The sequence below is a fragment of the Zingiber officinale genome, chromosome 2A (assembly GCF_018446385.1).
Source record: "Zingiber officinale cultivar Zhangliang chromosome 2A, Zo_v1.1, whole genome shotgun sequence".
Lineage (NCBI taxonomy): Eukaryota > Viridiplantae > Streptophyta > Magnoliopsida > Zingiberales > Zingiberaceae > Zingiber > Zingiber officinale.
Window position 1 is genome coordinate 7933721 of NC_055988.1, and position 25612 is coordinate 7959332.

At 40.8% G+C, this 25612-nt stretch overlaps 1 protein-coding gene across 1 annotated transcript; it reads left to right on the top strand.

The window, feature by feature from the left end:
• Nucleotides 1-23259: 23259 nt before the first annotated feature.
• On the top strand, nucleotides 23260-25227 carry LOC122043524 (mediator of RNA polymerase II transcription subunit 15-like). The gene has a single exon (XM_042604157.1). The coding sequence runs from the start codon at nucleotides 23260-23262 to the stop codon at nucleotides 25225-25227; it is 1968 nt and encodes a 655-aa protein (XP_042460091.1).
• Nucleotides 25228-25612: the final 385 nt, after the last annotated feature.

Here is a 25612-nt window from a genome sequence, read left to right on the forward strand (position 1 = left end):
GAGAGGTTTTCATCCCGTCAGTGGAACTACCACCTCCCCGAATTTCCAGCTTCGCGCCTTCGGACAAGATTATTTTGCGCCGTCTGTGGGAACATAGCATGCATCCAAGCAAGAATATGGAAGACACTGGACGACTCACAACAGTGACACTGGCACGAGAGTATCTCGACGCATTAATACAAGCTTTAATACAGGCTCAAGTAATGAAGATATTGGAACAACATCAACAACAAACGCTGGTCAAATGGCAAGTACAGGAGCCTGCAGCTTCGGTGGAAGGTCGCCGGACTAAGCGAGAGGACCGAACGGAACATCTTTCCATTCGAGACCTGAATGGAAAGAGGTCGATTGACACTTATGGGGAAGAACCTCATTCGCCTACCCCCTTACGTCGAGCACTGTTTTGGACCCCAACAAAAGAGAGGGACCAGGTTGAGAGAGATTGGGGATCCTCCTCTAATGAGACACTCGTTCGAAACACACGAAAAAGGAAATCCAGGGAGGATGACTCGCCTTAACAGGTCAACCGATAGTTCTCAGAAGGGATTCTAAATGACCCTCTACCGAAGCACTACACCCCATTGGCGATTGGAAAATATAATGGGATGACCGACCCTGACGACCACCTGGTCAAGTTTGACAACGCAGCCACGTTGCACCTATACACACAGGGTAAAATGCCGAGTCTTCCTTATCACGTTATCTGGGTCGGCATAATGTTGGTTCAAACGTTTGCCAAGCGACTTGATCCATAGCTTCAAAGACTTTCAAGAAGCCTTCCTACATCACTTGGCTAGCAGTTGCCGCCACCAGAAGACGAGTGTGAATCTATTCTCACTATAGCAAGGTCCGTGAGAGACCTTAAGGGCATATATCCAACGCTTCAATCAGGTGGCGATAGACATACTAGCGATCTCCTAGGATGTATTGGTAAACGCTTTCACTCAAGGACTCACTGAAGGAGAATTCTTCCGGTCACTCATTAAGAATCTGCTAAAGGACTTTGGCCATCTACAAAAATGGGTCAATGAATACATCAATGTAAAAGAAGCACAGGTGGCCAGGAAAAAGGAGGCACCTGTCGAACCAACGCCGACATCCGAGTGACGTCAACCGAGCCGCCATCAACCTCCTAAAGGGCCTCGATCAGGAGGAACTCAACCACAACACGAGCCTAGGACGCATGCCGTGCACCATGTTGGGGCTGGACGCCCAAAAGCCTCCAAGGGCAAAATATGGACGCTGATGTTTTGCTCCTTCCATCAGTCGACGACTCATAATATACGGGCCTGATACCTGGCTAGCAGGATGGCCCCAAGAAGGCAGTATCGTCAATCGCCATCGCCCGATTGGAGATATAGGTGCCAATCAGTTGGGCGAAGGGAAGACGAAAAGATAGCGATCGAACCAAGCCGGCATCAGTCTTAACGACAGAACAGTCCAAGTCTTGTTCGGGAGCAAACCAAACGAAGACGACACTCAGCTCGAGAGGAAGAAAATAGGAGCAACGCTGCCCAGGGTGAAATAGAAATGATCATCAGGGGGCCGACCGGCGGTGATTCCAATCGAGCGAGAAAGTTGCACGCATAACAGTTTGAAACTCACGTAGTTGGTTGCAGTAAAGAGAATGCTGAGGGACCTGAGATTAGCTTCGGTTCAAAGGATTTAGAGTGGGTAGAGATCCCCCATGATGATGTCCTGATTATCCGAGTGGTAATATCTAATTATGTTATTCACCATACCTTTGTTGACACAGGAAGCTCGGTGAACATCATCTTCAAGAAAGCATTCGACCAATTGCACATCGACCGAGGCAATTTGCTGCCTATGACGACTCCACTCTACGAGTTCACTGGCAACGAAGTGTTGTTGATCTGACAACTGCGCCTGACCGTCTCGCTCGAGGAAGAGCTGCTGAAGAGAACCCGGACGGGCAATTTCATCATGGTGGATGTGCCGTCAGCCTACAACGTCATTCTGTGTATATCAGATCTGAATGAGTTCCGAGCGGTAGTATCCACTTTCTATCAGAAAATCAAGTTCTCGATGGGGGGCAAGGTGGGCGAGGTCAGAGACGATCAGTTGGCCGCTCAGCGTTATTACGTCGAGATGGTCAGAACATAAGCACAAACTACTCGGAAGACACCGCGCTTGGAGGTGAGCGCTATCATGGAGAAGCCTCCTACACTGATCTACGATGAAAAGGAGGTGGTCCGAATCCATCCAAACCGATCGGAGGCGATGACTTTTATCACCGCCGATATGGAAAGCGAGAAGAAGTCAAAGTTGGTCGCCTGCCTTAGATGAAACTATGACGTGTTCGCCTGATCAACACATGAATTGCCTTGCATTTCTCCGAACGTGGCTTAGCACGAGCTACATGTCCGACTGGACTCCCGGCCGGTTAAATAGAAGAAAATAAACTTCAGCCTGGAGCAGAATTTGATCATCCGAGTGGAGATAGAGATATTACTGGAGGCAAGCCATATACAGGAAGTCCAATTCCCAAGTTGGTTAGACAAACGTAGTGCTGATCTTCAAGCTAGGCAATAAATAACGGGTCTGCATCGACTTCCGCGACTTAAATAAGGCATGCCCAAAGGACTTTTATCTATTGCCTCGAATAGACCAAATGATGGACTCCATAGCGGGCTGTAAATTAATATGCATGCTCGACGCATACCAGGGCTACCACCAAGCACCGCTCGCTTGAGAAGATTAAGAGAATGTCAGTTCCAACATGGTCGACGGAACCTATTGCTACAACGTCATGCCGTTCAGACTGAAGAATATCGAAGCAACCTACCAAAGATCATCTCGGCACCTATTTGCTCCAACTGCTCCTGAGAAGCAGATGATTGGCCGCTTGGGACTCACAACTACTTGACTTCCTACTCCAAAAAAGCAAGCCTTTGGCACATAGCCAGGCATTCCACTCGATATTGCAAAAAAGTAAAAAATTCTTTAGACCGAGCGGCAATACATAGTAAACTTGTAAAAAATTTATCCAATAGACATCTGGGTATGATTGTCGGCAAGCGGCCCCAGAGGCATGACCGCCGCACGGGATAGGGTGTCATCCCATATATGTGCTAGCGGTTCCTGGATGATTATTTGGTGCTCCGAGGCCTGGGATTCGGGATTGTCAGAGTCACGCCACTCGTCTGTGGGCAGATGAATGGTCGCTGTTATATGGCGCTGGACGGGGCTGACGTTGCTCTGCCAGCCGACCTAGACGATGACGCCAGCCGGATGCTCGACTTCCGAGTCTTCTGCGGTGGCGGTATGAAGGCAACAGGTGGCGTACAGATAGTCCCTTACGACAGTCTGGACAAAGACGATGTCCGATCAGATGAGATCGAAGTAGGTAGGATGGTTGTCACTTGCTCGGGTGCAGGGATGGAGATTTCACCCCGCTCATATGAGAGGCGTGGGCTAGTCCTGGTTGGAGTCGATGTGGTGGAGGTAGTAGATCGGACAGCAATTTTTGCGCGGTGCCTCTTTCGGATTATCAACGACTCATTGGAAGAAGCTGATTCCGAGGCCTCAGCGACTGGAATTACCGGAGGACGCTTGGGTGCGGGATTCACTGCGACAATCGCTTCACCACCCACCGTATGGCTAGCAACTCCATCACTCCCTTGGGATGGGGCTCCTGCGCTCCCTCCGAATGGATCTTCCTGAGAGTCGACCGGCTACAAGCCGCAGCTCTTCAACTCAGCCACGACCACAACATTAGTCTCTGCATCTGTGAGTTTAGCTTTGCTGGCCAAACGAGCATGCAACATGACTTGGATTGCAAAAGAAAATGAGAAATTAGCTAGATTCAAAAGTTAGAACAAGAAGGAGCATATCTAAGCTGGACGGAAGAGGACGCCCTTTAATAGTAGCTTGTGGATATCGTATTTCTGGCCATCCAAGTTGGCAGCTGCCTAAAAGTAGTCTAATCGGCCCTTGTACCTGTTAAGTGGCGGTAAATTTACAACCTCTAGCTTCCAACCGGTAGGAAATTCGGGCCGATAGGGGAATTTGATAAAAAAAAAAGTAATATTCCCTCCAATGTTTATTGGACGATGACATCTTATCAAAAAAGATCAAGCCCACTCGAACTTGGAATAGGAAGGTCCCCGGCTCGGACAGTCTTAGGTAATAAAAGTAACAGAGGAATGTCGTACAAACAAAAAAAACTACAACACCGCACAGCAGCCGAAAGGAGTTCGACACTAACTGGTGGAGAGAAATACGAAAGTATTTACAAATTGTAGAGAAAACGGGGTGAACAAGGAACCGCAGACCGATAGTAAATTGGTCCCTAAAGAAACATACATAGCCCGGAGGTGGCTCATGAGGCCGATCGGATGAAGAAGGCAATTTCATAGCCCGGAGGAATTTCATAAGCAGCGTTTAGGAATCTAGATTCGACGGAGGTGTACAGGAGCAGGGACAGAAAGTTGAGAGGAACTCGCCATTAGAAACAAAAATCGATAGGAACACAAACTCGACTTAAAGAGAGTGTTGGGTGCTACTCGGAATTCCATTCTGTTTCCCTTGTATAAAAACTTGTACAAGCACAGAACTTTTCCTAAAAACCCATGTGTTCTTAAACTTGGATTGGAAACGAAACATAATATTTTTACTCCAAGTTCAAACCATGTGTTCTTCATAAGTGAAACGTGGAGTGAAAACGAAACTTAATATTTTTACTCCAAGTTCAACTCATATGTTCTTCAGAAGTTAAACCATATTATAGAAATTGATTAAATATCAATTTCAAGGATTGACTTCCAGGTCATTGGCGAGACACTCGACTTTCTTGGTTATGAGATCATCCACTATTTTCTAGACAAAGTCTTTCAAAGAAATTGAATATTTAAAGTCCTTACAGTAATCTCTAGATTTAACTAAAGAGACCTCAATCGAATCACAAGATCGAAACACAAAATCGCTAGCCTCTTATGTTGGTATTTCAGGATCCATACAAAGAAAAACTAAACTAGTATGCAGCGGAAAAAATAACTAGCTATACCTTTCTTTGTAACCTAAAGACCTCTTAATCTTCTACTATATTCCTCTCCTCTTCTTGGACGTCGTGTGGGCGACGATCTACCAAGACGAAGACATCCGACCTTTCCCTTCTGAGCCAAGCTTTCGGCCACCAAAGAATACAAAGTGAAGAGGCCTCCTTCTTCTTCTTCTCCTCCAAGCAACCGGCCACAAGGTGAAGGTCCTTCTCCAAGTGTCGTCGGCCCTTATGAAGAGGAAAGGGAAAAGAGGGAAGAGCCGGCCACAAGAAATTAGAAGAGGAGCCTTTGGTTGCTTTTTAGAGAGCATCCCTTCCTTCTCTTTTATAATCTTTGTCAATGGCTAATAAGGAAAATTTAATAAAATTTCCTTTTATTTGCTATTGTAGATGGTTACAAAAAAGGAAAAAATTTAACAAAATTAAAATCTCTTTTTTTAAACCATTGTAAATAGTTATAAAAGGAAATATTATAACAAAATTTTATTTTAAACAAAATCTTCCTTTTATTCCTATAATGGTTGGTTACAAAAAAGGAAAGATTTTAACAAAATTAAAATCTCAGTTTTAATCCATTATAGAAAGTTATAAAAGGAAAGATTTTAACAAAATTTTATTTTCAACAAAACTTCTTTTTCTCTTCTTGTATGGTTGGTCCCATTCTTGGGCACCAAGCATGGCTTGGTCGGCCCACTTCTTGGGCACCAAGAGGGCTTGGCCGGCCCCTTGCCTGGGCACCAAGCAAGGATGTGGTCGGCCCCTCATTTGGATAAGAAGGAAAATCAAAACGGGTAAACGCGAGGCTTTATAGAGGCTACAGCAGGGACCGAGAGAAGGAATTGATTTTGGCCTCCTGATGAACTTGAGTTTCTTGTGTTCGACCCAAACACCCAACTCAAGTTCATAAACTCATACTACTAAAGAGTTATTATTGAACTACCGCACCAATCCCATATTACATTATGGGCTCCTTCTTATCATGAGTGCATTAATCTCCCTGTATTTAAAATATTGAATATCTATTAATTAAATGAGTTACTAACAACTCAGTTAATATTTAGCTCCAAAAGTAGTACCACTCAACTTCATTGTCATGTCGGACTAAATCCACCTAATGGGTTTACATGACAATTCTTATGAGCTACTCAAGGGGACATCATCAACCTAGATAACTAGAATACGATTTTCTTCTTCAATCAACAACACACCATATAAATAATATTATTTCCCAACTTATCGGGCCTATTGATTTAACGAATAAATCTCACTCATTGATAAATTAAAGAAATAAATACTAAGTATATGTGCTTATTATTATATCGGGATTAAGAGTACGCAGATCCATAATAACAGAGGTTATGTTCTTTTATGCAGTCAGTATAAAAGGAACAACCTCAAATGGTCCTGCTCAATACACACATAGTGTACTAGTGTAATTTTATAGTCAAGATAAACTAATATCAAATTACACTACAATCATTCCAATGGTTTGCCCGAATCCATCTTGGTTGTGAGCTACTATTTATAATTTATAAGGAACTAATAACATGATCTTTTGTGTGACATCATACACCATGTTATCTATAATATAAATTAAATGGACAACTGCATTTTACTAAATGCAGACATTTGACCAATGTGATTCATATTTCAAAATAAATGTTCATACAAAAACTAGACTTTTAGTATACATCCTAACAAAAAGACCACTAAGAAAGAACAATAGACAGGTTTAATTGAAAGGAGACGAGAGCTTACTAGATAAATCGCTGAGATTGAAGGAAAAAGCGGAGGACGCAGTGTCACTGAGATGCTCACCGACGAAGACAATGACACAAAGTGAGGAAGACGGTGAAGCACGCGAGGCTTATAAACCTCATGGTTGATCAACCTCAGCTGTCCGATCCAAGGTTACGTAAACCTAGAGGCAGATCCAACCGTTGATTTTGAAAAGACACACATCTTGTCATAAGCGAATGTCCGCCTGTCACATCAAGCATACAGCGGCAGTAAGGGACACGTGTCCTGCGATCACCGGATAGCATTTAATAAACTTAATTAAAAATGTATGACCGTGCCCTCGGCCATAATTAGCAGGGATTTACACGATCTTCAAGAAATATGGATGATGACAGCCACGGTCGGACTCGTCCTAGGTCACACATAACAGAAGACAATTTGCCAAGTGTTACTGCTCATCTTCCCGATCGGCACAAGGAACGAGCCACAGGACTGAACCCGACAATGGCGAAATGAAGCCAAGCGACATCGGCTTGTGGGCCAACCAACGATTATAGATCAAGCAGTCCGATTGGACACTATAGCATTCGGGCCGAACAAGCTTCAGAGTCGCTAACGACATCTTATCCAGTCAGTTGGACTTGCATACTCCTTCGACTAGACTTGAAAGGGAGGCTTGTGATGCGGCGGTAAAGAAGAGCCTACCTAGCACGAGTCAATTGTCACGGTATAGGTCAAAGTCAAGGTGGTCAACACAAGGGACGCGGATCATTGGTCGATCGAATAGACCCTTGTCCGATCGGCCATCTGAGTAAACAAGTTAGTCCGTTCGGCAGAAGAACAAGCTGCGCGAGTCATTAGCCCGAGCCAAGCGGGCCACCCATCTGACTCGAAGAATGACGTTGGCACTTATAAAGCAATAAAATGATAAAAAAGGAAAAGATGGATAATTAATAAAGGAAAGAGAAAACCAAATAGAACACTCCATATATCATTAAGTGAGAAGAAGTCAAGACAAAGATATCCTTTGTCGGTAATCAATATCAATAAACAGGGAAAGGTGGAGGGTCACCAGAAAAGGTATAAAAATGGCATGCCAGGTATGAAAAAAAAAAAAGAAAATTCTTGATCCTTAGTACTCACTTTTTTCCCCTCTTGTTTCTGACTTGAGCGTCGGAGGGCCAATGTCAAGGACCCCTTCCCTGATTTTGTTTTGTTTTACAGAGAGCGAGGTCTTCATCCCGTCAGCAGAACTGTCACCTCTCCGGCTTTCCAACTTTACGCCTTTGGACAAGATCAGATACCTTTTAGATCTCTACGACCCGTACCATGTCATGGTATGACGATTGCCATATCTGCGGTAATATACAACCTCTTCATCAACCTTCGCATACTAAAAGAAAAGAAAAAAAAATAAAAGAGGGAAGAGTCAAATCTATGGCTATGACAAGGATAGGATAATACAACCGACCTACCTAAATGACATGGTGACGAGAGTAGTTATTCAAGTGGCAGAAAGAGGAAGCAACACGACCACATTAGGGCAGAATACGTTGCACTCACTACGGGACGCCTCTGGATGTAGAGCGCAAGCAACGAAAAAATTCATGGATAGGAGGGGCTCCAACCACTATGGCAAATATGATATTTGTTTGCTAACTAAATATGTTATTTGTTTACTATTTATTTTATTTATTATTTATTTTTAAATTGTTAAAAATTAATCATTAAATTTGGATTATATTTTGAAAATGTTATACTAATGATAAATAAACTAAAATAATAATATTAGGATATTTTAAAAAAGATGGAGATAGATCAACTTCAAACATGACATCTCTCCCTCCATCACCTCCTCTATCTCCTCCAAAGAATATCCTCAAATATAATAAAAATCAAATAGGAATTTTTATAAATTTTATTTTATTAAATTACTAGTTAGGATATGTCTCATATGTAAAAATGTTAAATATTAAAAAAAAATACAAATAATTTTTTAATTTTAAATGATTAGATAAGCTTTGAAAATTGATGGATCTTTAATCATTAGTAAAACTTGATGTAGAATTTTTAAAAATCACCAACCAAATGCACCCTTCATGTTTTTGATTAAAAAAAAAACGTTTCTGCCCGTCTTTGCATATAGGTAATTAATCGTGTTTTAATTCACTTTATTATTATAGCTTTCCAGAAAATTTTCTTCTTGTTTCCAGATTTTCCATCTACATCAATTATTTTACAGGTTGTCATAACATGGTATTAAATTTATCAGGTCTAGAGTTGTATATGTTGCAATTACTCTTCAATATATTCTGCATTTGGTTTACCAAGCTAGTTCTCTGTCTGTTTCTCGAATTTGAAGGTAGAATTAAAGCCATTAAGAATATCAACCACGTAAGTTGATCAAAATACATACGAAAATATTAAACTGAGAAGTTCCCAGTGGACCTTAAGTCAGTCTTGTGATGTTTTTCCCCACGATTAAAAAGGTCACCCATTCCATATGATCAGAGCTACAGGTTTTTGGCGAATTTCTTCAACATATCATGGACAGCTTCTGCAAAGTTTGATATGCTGAAGTTTAACGGAACCAGAAACTTTGGATTATGGCAGAGAAGAGTCAAGAACGTGTTGGTGCAACAAGGCATGGTGAAGGTGCTAGGAGAAAGAAAATTGAAAAGCATGGAGAGATCAGATTAGGAAGAACAACGGGCGAAGGCAGTAGCAACAATCAGGCTTTGTCTTACGGATGATATGATGTACCATGTCATGGACAACGAGTCACCAGTGGCAGTTTGGCAAAAGTTGAAAAATCGGTACATATCAAAGTCATTAACAAACAAACTGTATCTCAAGCAAAATTTATTCGGACTGAAGATGATAGAAGGAACCGATCTGAGCCAGCACATCAACGTACTCAACCAGATTATAAGTGATCTGAAGCGGATTGATATGAAGATCGAAGACGAAGACAAGATGCTGATGTTGTTGAATTCTCTACCTTCATCTCCTACGTACGAGAATTTGGTTACTCCTTTGATGTGGAGTAAGGAAACTCTCAAATTAGAGGAAATCACAAGTGTGTTGCTAGGTTTTCACCAAAGGAAGAAACCAAACGATGAAGTTTCTCAGGGAGAAAGACTTATGGTAAATAGCAACCAAGAGCGTGGTAGGAGTAAATCTCGACATGGATCATGTAACAACAACAAGGCTCGTTCTAAATCAAGAAGAAAGAAGGCGATCACGTGCTACAAATATGGATGCAAAGGTCATATCAAGAGACATTGTCCAAAGATAAAAAAACATGTTATAAAAAACAAAGATAGTTCGACAAAATCTGCAAACATATTTGAAGAAGAAAATTCAGAGAGCGGTGACGGAGATATGCTATCAGTTATGTCAAGTTCAGAGCAACTGACGGATGCATGGATTCTAATTTGCATGTTCATATCACATAACTCCAAATAAGGATTGATTTGACACCTATAGTGCAGTAGATTCTAGTTCAGTGTTGAAGGAAAACTATGCGGCATGTAAAGATATCGGCATAGGAAACGTCAGAATCAAGATGTTTGATGATGTGATCAGACCTTTATGTAATGTCAGATATATACCAGAGCTAAAGAAGAACTTAATCTCATTAGGCACATTTGATGATATTGGTTGTAATTATAAATCAGTGAGCGGAGTGATGAAAATCAACAAGAGAACTCTGACGGTAATGAAAGGATAAAAGGTAGCAAGAAACAACTACAAGTTAATAGGGACTACAGTTGTAGGTGGAGCCGCCTCGATGGAGTCTAAATCAGATAGTACTATCTTATGGAATATGCGGCTAGGGCACATGGGTGAACGGGGGATGCTAGAGCTTCACAAGAGAGATTTGTTGAAGGGTGTCAAGACATGCAAGTTTGAATTCTACAAATTCTGAGTTCTTGGGAAACAGAGCAAAGTGCAATTCAAGACGGCAGCAAACAAGACAGAGGGGATTCTGGACTATGTACATACGGATCTCTGGGGATCAGCCAGTGTAGCATCATGTGGAGGGCACTTGTATTTTGTGAGTTTTACTGATGATTTCTCACGAAAGATCTGGGTATACTTTATGCGTCACAAGTCGAAAACTTTTACAAAATTTAAACTATAAAAAACTCAAGTGGAGAACCAGACTGGAAGAAAGATCAAATGTCTTAGGTCAGACAATGGGACTGAGTACACAGATTCAAAGTTTCAAGAATTTTGTAATTAACATGAAATAATGAGGCATTTCTCAGTTCGCAGGACACCTCAGCAAAACAGGGTAACGGAAAGGTTGAACAGAACAATCATTGAGAAGGCAAAATGTCTCAGGCTGAATGCAGGACTTGCAAAGAATTTCTGGACGGAAGCGATTAACATAGCATGTTATCTCATTAATAGATCACCAGGGACAGCACTAGAAGGCAAAGTATCAGAGGAAGTATGGACAAGGAATCAAGTAGATTACTCTCATCTTCGAGTTTTTGGATGTCCAACCTATATGCACATATCTAGAGAGGAAAGATTAAAGCTGGATGTGAAGTCAAAGCAGTGCACTTTTTGGGGGTATCAGAAAGGAGTTAAAGCCTTCAATCTTTAGGATCCTAAGGCAAACAAAATGGTGATCAACGGAGATGTGGTGTTTGATGAGAAAGCTATGTTACAGTGTACTCAGGAAGAAGGAAAGGAAACACCACAAAGCTACATGGAGAAAGATGTTATGCAGGTGGAGTTAAAGAATCATGATTCTGATGATTCTAACTCAGAGCACACGGAGCATCGCACTGTAACTAGTGGTAGAACGAGACGAGTCGTAAAACCACCCACTAGATACGGATTCGAAGACTTGGTATTTTATGTGTTTATCACTAGTAGTGGAGACTCTACATTTTTTTAAGAAGCGATACACATTTCTAAGAAGGACAGATAGACGGGTGCTATGACAGAGGAGATGGAATTGTTACATAAGAATCAAACATGGGATCTAGTGGAACTTCCTAAAGAAGAGAAAGTTATAGGGTGCAAGTGGATATTCAAGAAGAAAGAAGCAATGTCAGAGAGAGAAGAAGTGAAATTCAAGGCTCAGTTGTTAGCAAAGGGGTATTCACAGAGAAAGAGGATTGACTATGAAGAAATTTTCTCTCTGGTGATAAGATATACATCAATTAGAGCAATGTTGACTTTAGTGTCACATCACGATTTGCAACTTGAGCAAATGGATGTGAAGATGGCATTTCTTCATGAAGATTTGGAGGAGCAGATTTTTATGTCACAACCCGAGGGATTTAGTCAGCCCGGACAAGAGCGGTTGGTTTGCAAGTTGAAGAAATCCTTATATAAATTGAAACAATCTCCTAGGCAATGGTACAAACATTTTGATTCATACATGATTCAAAACGGATAGAGGAGATGTGAGTATGACTGCTACATATATATGAAGAGCCTTGGAAATGAATCACTGGTTTTCTTACTAGTATACATAGATGATATGCTCATTATTGCGAAGAAGATGAAAGAAGTTGACAAATTGAAGAGGTTACTGAACAAGGAATTTGACATGAAAGATTTGGGAGAGGCCAAGAAGATTCTTAGGATGGAGATTCACAGGGATAGAGCTACAAGGAGATTATAGTTATCTCAACGTAGCTATGTGGAGAAGGTGCTGGATAGGTTCAACATGAAGAATGCAAAGTCGGTGAGCACAACCCTGGCGCATCACTTCAAGTTATCCAGTATACAGTGTCCAAAGATGGATGACAAGATCTAAGAGATGTCAAAGGTTCCTTATACCAGTGCAGTTGGTTATATGATGTATGTCATGGTTTGCACGAAACCAGATTTGACGCAAGCAGGTACTATGATGAGCAAGTTTCTCTCAAATCCTGATCGACCACATTAGGATGCAGTGAAATAAACAGCAAATGCTTAATCACCTTGTTATAGTCTAGTTGATATGGATCCTTGACATTTTGATTTACAAGTAGAAACCAACCATTGGCCCAGGCCACACAATCATAGTAGTGGAGACATCTATATTCAGCAAATAAGAAAGATAATAATATTTTTAAAACAATAAAGTGATTGAATGACAATGTAAGCAAAAGCAAATAGCAAGAGTATAGAGACATTATAAGAGCTTACCAATATTCAAAAAAAGGCCTCCTTGTGAAGTTCTGAAACTAGAATGAAAACCTCTGCATCTCGTGACTCCACCACCAATGTCAAGAAAGTTGTTAGGATTGTTTTGAATAAATGATTGTCTCACGAGAAAACATTCCCTAAAAATGTTTTTTTTCCAGCTATTAGAATGCAACAAACAAACCCACAAGTATGTAATCCATAATTTCACCAATAAATGACTAGAAGGAAATTCACATACCCTTTTGTCGCATGCTGCCGCAAAATAATATCAAAAACCCGTAAAGCATCATGAGAGTTCTCTTTTTCATTGCCTTTTAAGGCTACAACAATGGATTCCATAGGTATTTTAGCTACAAAACTCAACAAAACCATAAAGGTTTTTGTATGATGGAGTCGTCTAGCACGTTTCTCATCACTTTCATCAAGACTATTAGTACCACGATTTCCATTGCCAACAATTCTATATCAAAAATAAATAACAAATGTAATAAAGAAATTAAGATAAGAATGTATACCAAGCAATGTAGGGTTAAAAAAAAAACTATTACTTCTTTGAGGACAGATCCTCAAGTACCATACGCAAAGTCCTTTTTTGTTAGCTCAAGGTATAGATTATCTATTACTTTTCTTTGAATATCCTTACTATCCACAGGATGATCTTCTTTATTTTTCACTACCGCCTAATTTAATAATAATAACAATCTCAAACACTAATAAAATTCAACATTTAAAAATTACATGTTACAACAAGAAAAAGGTAAATAAGGAATAATGATAACCTACACTGTAGTGGTAAAAATAATTATCCAAACATTAAAATGGTTTGTCAAAAGCGACACTTTTTTCAATGTCAGGTCTTGCCATGTTAGTCCTTTTACGATTTGTAGCTTTCAGACCATCATAATCATTTATTGTAATGGAGATAACAGTAGGAGAAATAGAAGGGGGTGGTGGAAAAATATCGAAGTTATCAGAGCCAGGTTTAACATGAGAATCCATCTTACATGTCTTCAGTCAAACAACAAGAAAATTGTTAGGAAAGACGGAAATAATTATGATATCTTTGCATACGAATTAAAAGCACATTTACAAATACAACCCAAAATGAAAATAACATTAAACATCATCAATTGAAAAGGATGCAAGATGAGAAAGTTAGAAGGGGCTGGTACACATGGTGGTTGTTTCAGCCCAGAGTAGATAAGAAACAAAAATAAATAATTTGAAAACATAAGAGGGAAGATAAGAAGAGAAAGCAGAATGTGGCGGCGGGCAACGAGGGAAGTTGAGACGAGCTCAACTTCATGAATGTTAGCAAAAGAGAGCGGTAAAGAAAGTAACATCATGAATGTTAGCGAAAGAGAGCAGTAAAGAAAGCAAGTTACAAACCTCACGTTCGGAGTTCTGTTGCTAGTAGGGGATGAGATCGTCGGATTTTGACGGAACTCTAGGAAAAAGTAAAGGAGACGATCCAGTTGTTTCACGAAGGCTGCGAATCTCATTGAGCAAAGAATCTAATGTGAAAAGGGAGAACTTGGCTTCTCTCCGACAGGTCCTGGGCTCCTAGCTAGACAGGGAAAGTTATTGAGTGGTCCAGATTTAGACTCAATAACTTTCCCTGTCCAGCTAGGAGCCCAGGACCTGTCGGAGAAAAGCCAAGTTCTCCCTTTTCACATTAGATTCTTTGCTCAATGAGATTCACAACCCTCGTGAAACAACCGGATCGTCTCCTTTACTACTTCCTAGATTTCCGTCAGAATCTGACGATCTCATCCCCTACTAGCAACAGAACTCCGAGCGTGAGATTTGTAACTTGCTTTCTTCACTGCTCTCTTTCGCTAACATTCTTGATGTTACTTTCTTTACCGCTCTCTTTTGCTAACATTCATGAAGTTGAGCGCGTCTCAACTTCTCTCGTTGCCCGTCGCCACATTTTGATTTCTCTTCTTATTTTCCCTCTTATGTTTTCAAATTATTTATTTTGTTTCTTATCAACTCTGGGCTGAAACAACCACCATGTGTACCAGCCCCTTCTAACGTTCTCATCTAGCATCATTTTCAATTGATGATTTTTAATCTTATTTTCATTTTGAGTTGTGTTTGTAAATATACTTTTAATTCGTATGCAAGTATATCATAACTATTTCCGCCTTTTCTAACCAATTTCTTATTGTTTGACTGAAGACAGATAAAATGGATTCTCATGTTAAACCTTGCTCTGATAACTACGATATTTTCCCACCGCCCCTTCTATTCCTCTTATTATTGCCTCCATTACAATCAACGATGATAGTGGTCTGAAAGCTACAAATCGTAAAAGGATTCTCATGGCAAGACCTGGCATTGGAAAAAGTGTTGCTTTTGACAAACTATTTTAAAGTTTCTGTCGGAAACATAGATGATTATTTTTACCACTACAGTGTAGGTTATCATTATTCCTTATTTACCTTTTTCTTGTTGTAACATATAACTTTTAAATGTTGAATTTTATTAGTGTTTGAGATTGTTATTATTATTAAATTAGGTGGCAGTGAAAAATGAAAAAGATCATCCTATTAAAGGTAAGGGTATTCGAAGAAAAGTAATAGATAAACTATACCAAACATATGAAATTGAGTTAACAAAAAAGGACTTCACATATGATTAACCCTTTGTGCCCTTCCTCAAGTCAACAACGAGCTCACTGTGATACTTGGGGATCTGTTCTCAAAGAAGTAATAGTTTTTTTTGAATCCTACATAGCTTGGTAAACATTCTTATCTTAACTTCTTTATTGCATTTGTTATCTATTTTTAATATAGAATTGCTGACAAAGGAAATCGCGATACTAATAGTCCTGATGAAAGTGATGGGAAACGTGCTAGACGACTCCATCATACAAAAACCTTTAAGGTTTGGTTGAGTTTTGCAGCTAAAATACCTATGAATTCCATTGCTGTAAATATTTCACTAATTAAATATTTATGATTCTATCAATAAAATATCTCTCACTCTTAATATTTCAAATTTAATAATCAAATATCTCACCCATAAAATATAACTACTATTTTATTAATTTACCTCTTAAATAGAATTAATTATATTTTTTAATTTTTAATCATATTTTTTTTAATTCATCGATAAAAAACAATTAAAATAATAAAAAATATAAAATAAAAATAACTACAGACATTAGGTGGGCCTTGTCGCAAGGCTTGACTTTTAATATCCGTATTTTAATTTTTTGAGAGGAAGAAGATTTAGAATACGTGGATATTCAGATAAATATCTTTTTTTAATACCTTTATTAGGTAAATCACGTTCTAATTTCTAAATGATCATTAATTATATAAATAATCTTTTTTGAAATTATTTTTTTTTAATTTTATTAATGTAATTAAATGTCTTTAATAATATTTTATATAAAATTTTATTTTTTTAAAATAATATATTTTTAAATTTTTTATTTTGTGCCTAGCGCTTCACGAAAATGAATCTCGGGGAATTACTAACCTACACTAAATCTGGACCACTCAATAACTTTCCCTGTCCAGCTAGGAGCCCAAGATCTGTCGGAGAGAAGTCAAGTTCTCCCTTTTCACATTAGATTCTTTGCTTAATGAGATTCGCAGCCCTCGTGAAACAACCGGATCGTCTCCTTTACTACTTTCTAGAGTTCCGTCAGAATCCAGCGGTCTCATCCCCTACTAGCAATAGAACTCCGAGCGTGAGATTTGTAACTTGCTTTCTTCACTGCTCTCTTTCGCTAACATTCATGATGTTACTTTCTTTACCGCTCTCTTTTGCAAACATTCATGAAGTTGAGCTTCCCTCGCTGCCCGTCGCCACATTCTGATTTCTCTTCTTATCTTCCCTCTTATATTTTCAAATTATTTATTTTATTTTTTATCTACTCTGGACTGAAACAACCACTATGTGTACCAGCCCCTCCTAACTTTCTCATCTAGCATCCTTTTCAATTGATGATATTTAATCTTATTTTCATTTTGGGTTGTGTTTGTAAATGTTCTTTTAATTCATATACAAGAATATCATAACTATTTCCGTCTTTTCTAACCATTTTCTTGTTGTTTAACTATAAGACAGATAAGATGAATTTGTTAGATCCTTTATTGCTGATGCAAACTGAGTGCAGGCAGAATGATGGTATACCACCGTTTTCGACTAAGTCGAGGCTAGAGTTAGACTCTATATCTTTAAGACGAATTTACCCCACACACGGTGCTCACGGAATACGACAATCGTCTCACAAGATACAACGACTTTTATCTTGCGATAGCAGCACTGCAAATCGCAAGACCTCCGAACCGAGAAAGCTTCTTGAACTCTCCAATGCAAGAATGCAATGATTACTTTGCTTGGAAGAAAGTGAGTGAATGAATGAAAGAGTATGTAAGGGACTTTATTTATACATATGAAAGGGTATAAGAACCTCTTTGTTCAATTAGATCTCATCCATCCATTTCAAAATGAGTGATGTAGATCGCATCCTTTCCTAAGAGGCATACTACCTCTTCATTAGATGCACCCTTTAATCATCCAAAAAGCATTTAAAACTTTTTAATTATTTTTTCGTTTATAATTTCTAACAATCCCCCACATAAATGAAAAATAATGCATGCATGTTATCACCTAAGGAGAGTTCAATCGATAAGTCAATGCATCGGGAGAGGTAGCTTGTGGTTTTGAACCTTCCGTAGTGGAATGCTATCGAGCATACTAAGCTACGCAGTGAACGTGATGTCTTGAACTGCTCAGCTGTTTGTGTATACAAAGATAATAACACCCACACAAAGATTTATCTCACTTACTTTGGGTTCTCATAATTGGTTCCGTTTTGGCCCTGGATACCATCTTGGATTCATGAGTATTTCATTGAAACAGTCAGTTTTAACACTCACATAGGTGATACTTCTATCAAGAGTATCTTACCATACTCCACCTTATAAAGGTATAAAAGTCATTAAAAGCATAAGCTTAAATTCACTACATGTGGTAGGACAGCACAAGTTCATCCTAGGATTAGGATGGAGATAATGATAATATATCTCGTGTGTTGTAACACAACTTCTGTAACTTCGTTGTCTCATTGAACCAAGATCTTGGGATCTCGAGTCAACAAGGTTGGGATACCATTATAGTCGTTTTTAATTGTAGATTTTTAATCTCATTCCGCTCGATGAGCAGTATACTTGATCTCGACTTAGCCCCTTCGTAAGAGGATCTGTCAAATTATTTTTGGACTTGACATAGTTGATTGCAATCTCTCCGTTCAAGATCAATTGCCTAATGGTATTGTGTCTACGACGTATATGTCAAGACTTACAATTATACATACTACTCTGTGCCCTTCCAATCGTCGATTAACTATCACAGTGTATAAGTACGGTGTGCACAGATTTCGTCCAGCTCGGAATATCTTCCAAGAAATTCCGCAGTCATTCAACTTCTTCAGCTGTTTTGTCTAATGCTATAAACTCGGATTCCATAGTTGACCAAGTTATACATGTCTGCTTTGTGGATTTCCAAGATACCGCTCCTCCACCGATTGTGAATACATACTCACTAGTAGATTTAGAATTTTTTTGTATCTGATATCCAATTAGCATCACAATATCCCTATAAGACAGCGGGATACTTTCCGTAATGTAATCCATAGTTCATTGTATATTTCAAATATCTAAAAATTCACATCAATGCTTTCCAATGGGTGTCGTTTAGATTACTCGTAAAACGACTCAACTTGTTGACTGTACAGACAATATCCGGACGTGTGCAATTTGTGAGATACATCAAACTGCCTATTATCCGAGAATATTCCAATTGCGATATGGGCTCACCATAGTTTTTCGCTAAGTGTTCATTTAAATCCACAGGTGTTTTCACTGTAGAGAGATCGTTCGCATTGAACCTTTTCAATACTGACAATACATAATGGGATTATGTCAAAACGGATGTCTTGAGAATTTTAATTCTCAATATAACATATGCTAAACTCATGTCTTTCATATCAAAATTCATGGTCAATATTTACTTTGTACTCATGATTACCTCATGATTACTACTCATTATAAGCATATCGTCTACGTATGGACAAATCATTACATGACCTTCAAGTGCGTTTTTGACATAAATGCATTTGTCACATTCATTTATTTTGAATTCGTTTGAGAGCATTATTTTGTCAAATTTTTCGTATCATTGTTTAGGCGCTTGTTTAAGTCCGTACAACGACTCAACAAGTCGACACGCCTTTTCCTCTTTTCCTGGAGCTACGAACCCCTCAGGTTACTCCATATAAATTTCTTCTTCCAACTCACCATTTAAGAACGCAGTCTTAACATCCATTTGATGTATTTTAAGGTCATACAGTGCTACGATGGCTATCAGAACTCGTATGGATGTAATCCTTATCACCAGTGAATAGGTATCGAAGTAGTCAAGGTCTTCCTTTTGCTTGTACCCTTTGGCTACAAGTCTGGCCTTATACTTGTCAATTGATCCATCAGCTTTATATTTGCGTTTTAGTATCCACTTACAACCTAATGGTTTGATACCAGAATGAAGGTCTACAAGTTCCCAAGTATGATTATTCATGATGGACTTGATTTCACTATTGACGGCTTCTAAATATCAAGATTCTGAGATTCTATGGTTGTTCCCACATGAATATCAGGAATGTCTGACTTGTGAACTATGAATCGATATGTACTACTGTTATAAGCATATCTGACAAATATCGCATCGAATATTTTAGGTCCGATCTTTACTTGCTTTGGCTTAGGTACTTCGACCTTTGTTAGGCACCCCATACCTTTAAGTATTTGTACGATGGTTCGCGGTCTTCCCATAGTTCATATGGTGTTTTATCGTTTTTCTTGTGAGGGATTTTGTTAAAAATGTGGTTTGCTGATAGTATAACTTCCCCCCACAAGTTCTAGGGTAAACCTGAATTTATCAACAAGGCATTCATCATTTCTTTTAGTGTCCGATTTTTACGTTCGACAACACCATTTGATTGAGGCGAATAAGGCGTCGTTGTTTGATGGATAATGTCAGATTCTAAACAAAACTAATCAAACGGTGCACCATATTCACCTCCTCTATCGCTACGAATTATTTTAATTCGTTTATCAAGTTGATTTTCAACTTCTCTTTTATAGGTTCTGAAAGCTTCTAAGGCTTCATCTTTACTTCTTAAAAGAAAGACATAACAGAACCTTGTATAGTCATTGATAAAAGTAATAAAATACTTTTTACCTTCTCTAGTATGCACGAATTTTAAGTCACATAGATCACTATGTATTAACTCTAGAGGAGGAGTTGACCTTTCCACCGAATGAAAAGGTAGTCTCATCATTTTTGCTTCCACGCACACTTCACATTTGTGTGTTTCGTCAACATTGACGTTTGATAATAAATTTAACTTGACGAGACATTTCAGAGTATTATTATTGACATGACCAAAGTGATCATGCCACAAATTAAAACACTCAAAAACATAACTGAAGCTTTTATTTTATTACCATCAAATTCACGGTGTACAATCATTACAACCATTTTGAACAAACTCTGTTCTAAGTACCCTTTACCTACGAATACACCATTTTTCGTAAGTACAAAATTGTTTAACTGGAACACTAGTCTGAAACCAACTTTAACAAGTGTTGATTCAGAAACTAGGTTTTTCCTAATGTCGGGAACATGAAGCATGTCAATGAGCGTTAGCTCTTTCCCAGATGTCATTTTTAGAACAATTTCGAGTCCGACAATCGGGGATGTCATGGAATTGCCCATATAGAGTTTTCTTCCACTTATCGGAGTATACTTGGAGAACATCGCCTTATCAGATCAGATATGACAGGTTGCTCCAGTATCGATCCACCACTGTTTCGGGTTATCCACCATCGTATTGGCTTCAACCACGACCGCAGTGAAATCCAATTCCATGTCGTGGTTTGTTTCTTCGGACGTCTGCAATCCGTTGACATGTGCCCTGACTTTCTGCAGTTATAGCACGTGCCTTTGAATTTCTTGCCTTGAGCATTTTTTTTGGATTGCTTCGATTTTTTGGCTTTTGGTTCAACCAGGTTGAACATCTTTCGATTATCTTCCTCTATTCGTAGCCTTAGGATTAGGTCTTCAAGTGTGAAAGAGCTCTTAGTTGTAGTCGTGAGTAGTGTCTCCTAGAGAGAGACGCTCTGGCATCTCTCTAGAACTCCGGCCAACTTCTCATCCGGTGAGGAAGGAGAGTGAGGGTGCACTGCTGGAGGCTGTGTGAGAGCAGCATACAGGGCTGTCGGTGGTGGTCTAACCTCCCAGTGGCCGAGACGCCAGCGGGAGGCCTCCGACGGTTCCTGCAGGATCTTGACAAACTTCTGGACTCACCTGCTAACATCTGTTCAGAGAGCGCTGCTCTCCCGTCGCGTTCGCGGCGGCAACATCTGCTAGCAGATTGAGTGGTTGGAAGTCTGAGGACCAGTGGAACGGTCGGGTGGCACTGAGTGCAGAGCAAGTACAGGATTCGAGTAGAGGTGCTACAACGGCGGGCGGTGGCACCAACACAGCATACAAACACAAGCACAACATACAGCTACAAGCACACGCACAGTTTTAACAGTAGACACATTATACCAGTGCAGCTTGGACGGAGGTCAGACGCTGGAAGCGCGGAAGAAGAACTGGAACAGGGGCCGCCGACGCTGTAAGTGTGTCGCCATGGGGACCGAGTGAAGTACTTCTGAGGCATCATCTTCTAGTGGAACCTTGCACCTTGCGCGGCAACACTGCCGCACGCCGGATCCTCCGAGCTTGGCCATCTGCTCGATACCGGAGTTGGCGCAGTTGACGGAGGGACCGACGATGACGGAGGCGATCATCAACCACTGCGCCAACGGACTCCTGCACAAACACTTGTCTCAGCCAATCAGGGCGCATCTTCCTTAAGATAAGGGTGCGCGGATCTCGAGGGTGGAAGGTGATCAGCGAGTTTGAAATCTGAAGCGGTATTGGATCGGGTTAGTGGATAGACACCCGTTAATGTGAGATCCGCAACCTGGTTAAGTTAAGAGACACTGTAGCATCTCTGCTTCGCTACCAACGAGACAAAGGCAACGGCGACTTGACTGAGTCAAACACATCTGAGTCAGCAAACATTTGACTGCGACATTAAACGCTTGACTGCAAACGAACGGCCAGATATAGTCCTCATCGGATGTAAGTCAAATCCCTGGATCTAACGGACCCGAAGCACTAGTGTACTGTGCATCTTCCCGCTGGAACTCTGAAGTGTGGAATGGCCGCTGGGCTGCCGCCACCGCCGGCCACAGGCCGGACGGCCCCTTGCGAGCGCTCGCAAGCCTGGGTGCCTGTAAGGAACAAGGCACCTGTAGCGAATCAGACGCAGCCTAGGCCTACAAAGCGGTGGTCAGTTCTGTTTAAGAACAATCGGCACTGTAGCGACGACATGGCGCTCAACAAGAAGCCAGGTCAGGGACATAGGGCAGTACTCTCAGACAAAGACATGGAACCAATCGAGAACGCAATGGGCCACTGCCTCATAGGAAGATTCATTGGAAGATTTCCGGGATGGCAGGCACCCATGGAACTAACACGACGCTGGAGGGCACTCTCTCGTTAGTTTTTAGATTTGAAACAAAAATTGATGCTGATCGCGTACTGCAGGGAGGTCCTTACGTGATACATGGCTGTCCATTATACATGAAACTTATGCCACAATGCTTTAGCTTCCAAATTGAGCCACAAACGTAGATACCGCTATGGATGCAAATCTTTGGGCTACCACTAGACTGCTGAACTCCCTCAGGTCTCAGTAAGGTGGCGTCAATGGTCGGAAATCCACTCTACACAGATCGAGTAACCAAGGACAAGGACAGAATCAGCTTTGCTAGGGTCTTGGTGGAGGTAGACGTCACAAAACCCTTACCAACAAGCATTCCAGTCACACTACCGGATAGCAGAGAGCTAGATCTGGAAATAAGCTTCGAGGCAGCCCTTAAATTGTGTTTAGCGTGCAAGGAACTGGGGCACTATCAGTGTGACTGTTCGATGTTGAAACAAAAGGCCTCAACTGCAATTGCTACTGAGACAAACGAACTAAGGAAGGTGAGTGAAGAAGGTGAAATCACAGTGTCAGATGAGCAGTCGGATCAAATTGAAGAAGGTGAATTCAGAGTGCCAGCCAAGCAAACTGCAATGCAAACAGGGACCACTGCACAAGGGTTGCTCTTGACTGGCACGCAATTAGAACCTGCACCATCTACTGGCACGCTACGCTGAACAGATTTCAGAATCCAATTAGGAAGAGACCTGGATTTCAGATGCACAGAAAACACGATAGATTTCAGAGCACATGGTCACAACACAGATTTGCTGGGAAGGAAGCTGACAGATATGTGGAAGACTATCAGACTTCAAGGGCTGATCAGCAAACTTCACAATCAGCAACGGCCAAAGGCAAGACAGTTACAGGTACTGACAGACTCCCAGGTGCCAATACGTTAAGGCAACTTCAGAAACCAAGAGCTCACTGTGCCATGTCAAGGAAGCAGAAGCAAGTCCAGCAGGAGAGTGCATCACCTTCCCAGATCCCAAACAAGATCACTCCTGGCCCTATAACTGAGCAGCAGCGCCTACAAGATCAGATGAATGGAACTGAAGCACAGGAAGCCTCATCCTCACACCATCACCAAACTCAGAAGGTTCAGATGAATGGAACTGATACAACGCCAGGATTGCAGACTGGAACTGATACAAGGACTGAACTGCAAACTGCTAATCCACACCAACAAAATAAACTAGCCACTAGGAAGCTGGATCAAATAGCTAAAGACAGTAAGGTGAAAGGACTGACTCACAGGGAAGTACCACAGGAAGCTGCAAATGTATCTATAGAGAAGCATTTCCAGCTGTCACTGCAAAGGAAACAGCTACAAAGGAATCAATTAAGAGTGAGCTTCAAAGTGGGTGGCAAAAGACCAAAATCACTGCATAACAAACTCAGCTACAAGAAGAAACAGAACTTAAACAAAGCTTTTGGATCACTCCAGAGTATGGTACAAAACTTGGCCCAGCATCCAATTAGTGTAACTGCAGACACAGCCTCCCATTCCAACAATCAGGGACCAATTGAAGTAAACCAAACAAGAAACCAAATGCAGGAGGGCTTACCAGGCACTGAACATAGCTCCCTAAACAATGCACAACTGGTATCTCCAAACACTGGGCAGAATAATCAGCAATCCGAACTCTTCAGTCAAGCACCTGCACAACTGGCACCTTCAAAAACTAGGCAGGGTAAACAGCACACTGTATTCTGTCATCAGCAAACTGAATTCTGTGCTCAGCAAACTGAACTCTGCCCTCAGAAACCGGCACAACTGGTACTTTCAAAAACTAGACAATGTAAACAGCAACCTGGGCAGTGTACACAGCAAACTGAAATCTGTACTCAACAAACTGGTTTCTGCATCTCAAAAACTGCACAGCAGCATACTTCAGACACTGGACAGTGCAATCAGAATAATGCCCACATGGCTATACCACCTAGACCAGAAGGAGCCCAGATCACTATTGAACAGCAAGCTACTTGTGCCATACAGCAATCTCTTTCACAATGTAGTGTAGAGGATCAGATGGGGCCTGCACAGGACATCAGTCATCCCAGCCAAGCAAAGAATAAGCCTGAGGCCAGTGAGAGCACAGGGAACAGCACAGAATCAAGTGGTCCACAGAGTTCAGACACAGGAGGAAGTAGTGATTGCTCATCACCAATGCAGGGCTTTTTTGATACCAGTTATAGTGATACCAGTAATTCAGAAACTGGCACAACAGTAGAGAAGGAGAAGGAATCACAGCAACAGTGGACAGTGCAGACTAGAGCTCGTTCAGCAAAAAGGCAGATGCTTGCAAACCAAACTCATGTCAGTGTGCTCCATGGACAGGAAATTGAACTTGTCTCAGCATTGCCAGCATCAGATTACCATCAAAGTCTGCACACGCAGAAACCAGGATTTGTGCTGCTGGATTCTGCAGTTCCACAGGAACCTGGTCCGGCCAAGAAAAAGGGTGCCAAGCAGCAGCATACCAACATTCCTCACCTACCTGAACAGCAGAAACCCAAAGGGCAGAATGTGCAGAGAAAAAACAGATTTCCAGCAAGCAAACAGAAAGTTTCAGTAGGGAACAAGGCTGGTCTGTCTATGTGCAGCAAGGAAGATGGTATGGATGCAAGGGTTCAAACTAGAAATCAATCGGCAAGGCGGCCACGGCCATCTACTTCAACATGAAGATCGCTTCATGGAATGTTAGAGGCTTCAACCAAGGCCCCAAACAGAGAGAGGTTCAGAGCTTCTTTCTGAAATACAGGCTAGTAGTGATGGGCATCATGGAAACAAAATTCACGGCTCAAGTGTATCAAGGACTGAAATCAAGGAGGTTTCATCATCTAGAAATGCAGCAATACATCAAGGAAGGCTCCACTAGAAGTAGAATATTGGTGATTTGGGATCCTTGCAAAGTTACATTGGACATAGTAGCTTGTGATGAGCAATACACTCATGGAAGACTCACTTGCCAAGCATCCCAGAAATCATTTATGATCACATTTGTGTATGGCCAGCTCAACATACGGAACAGAAGGAGATTATGGGATGGGTTAAACATGCTTGGTAC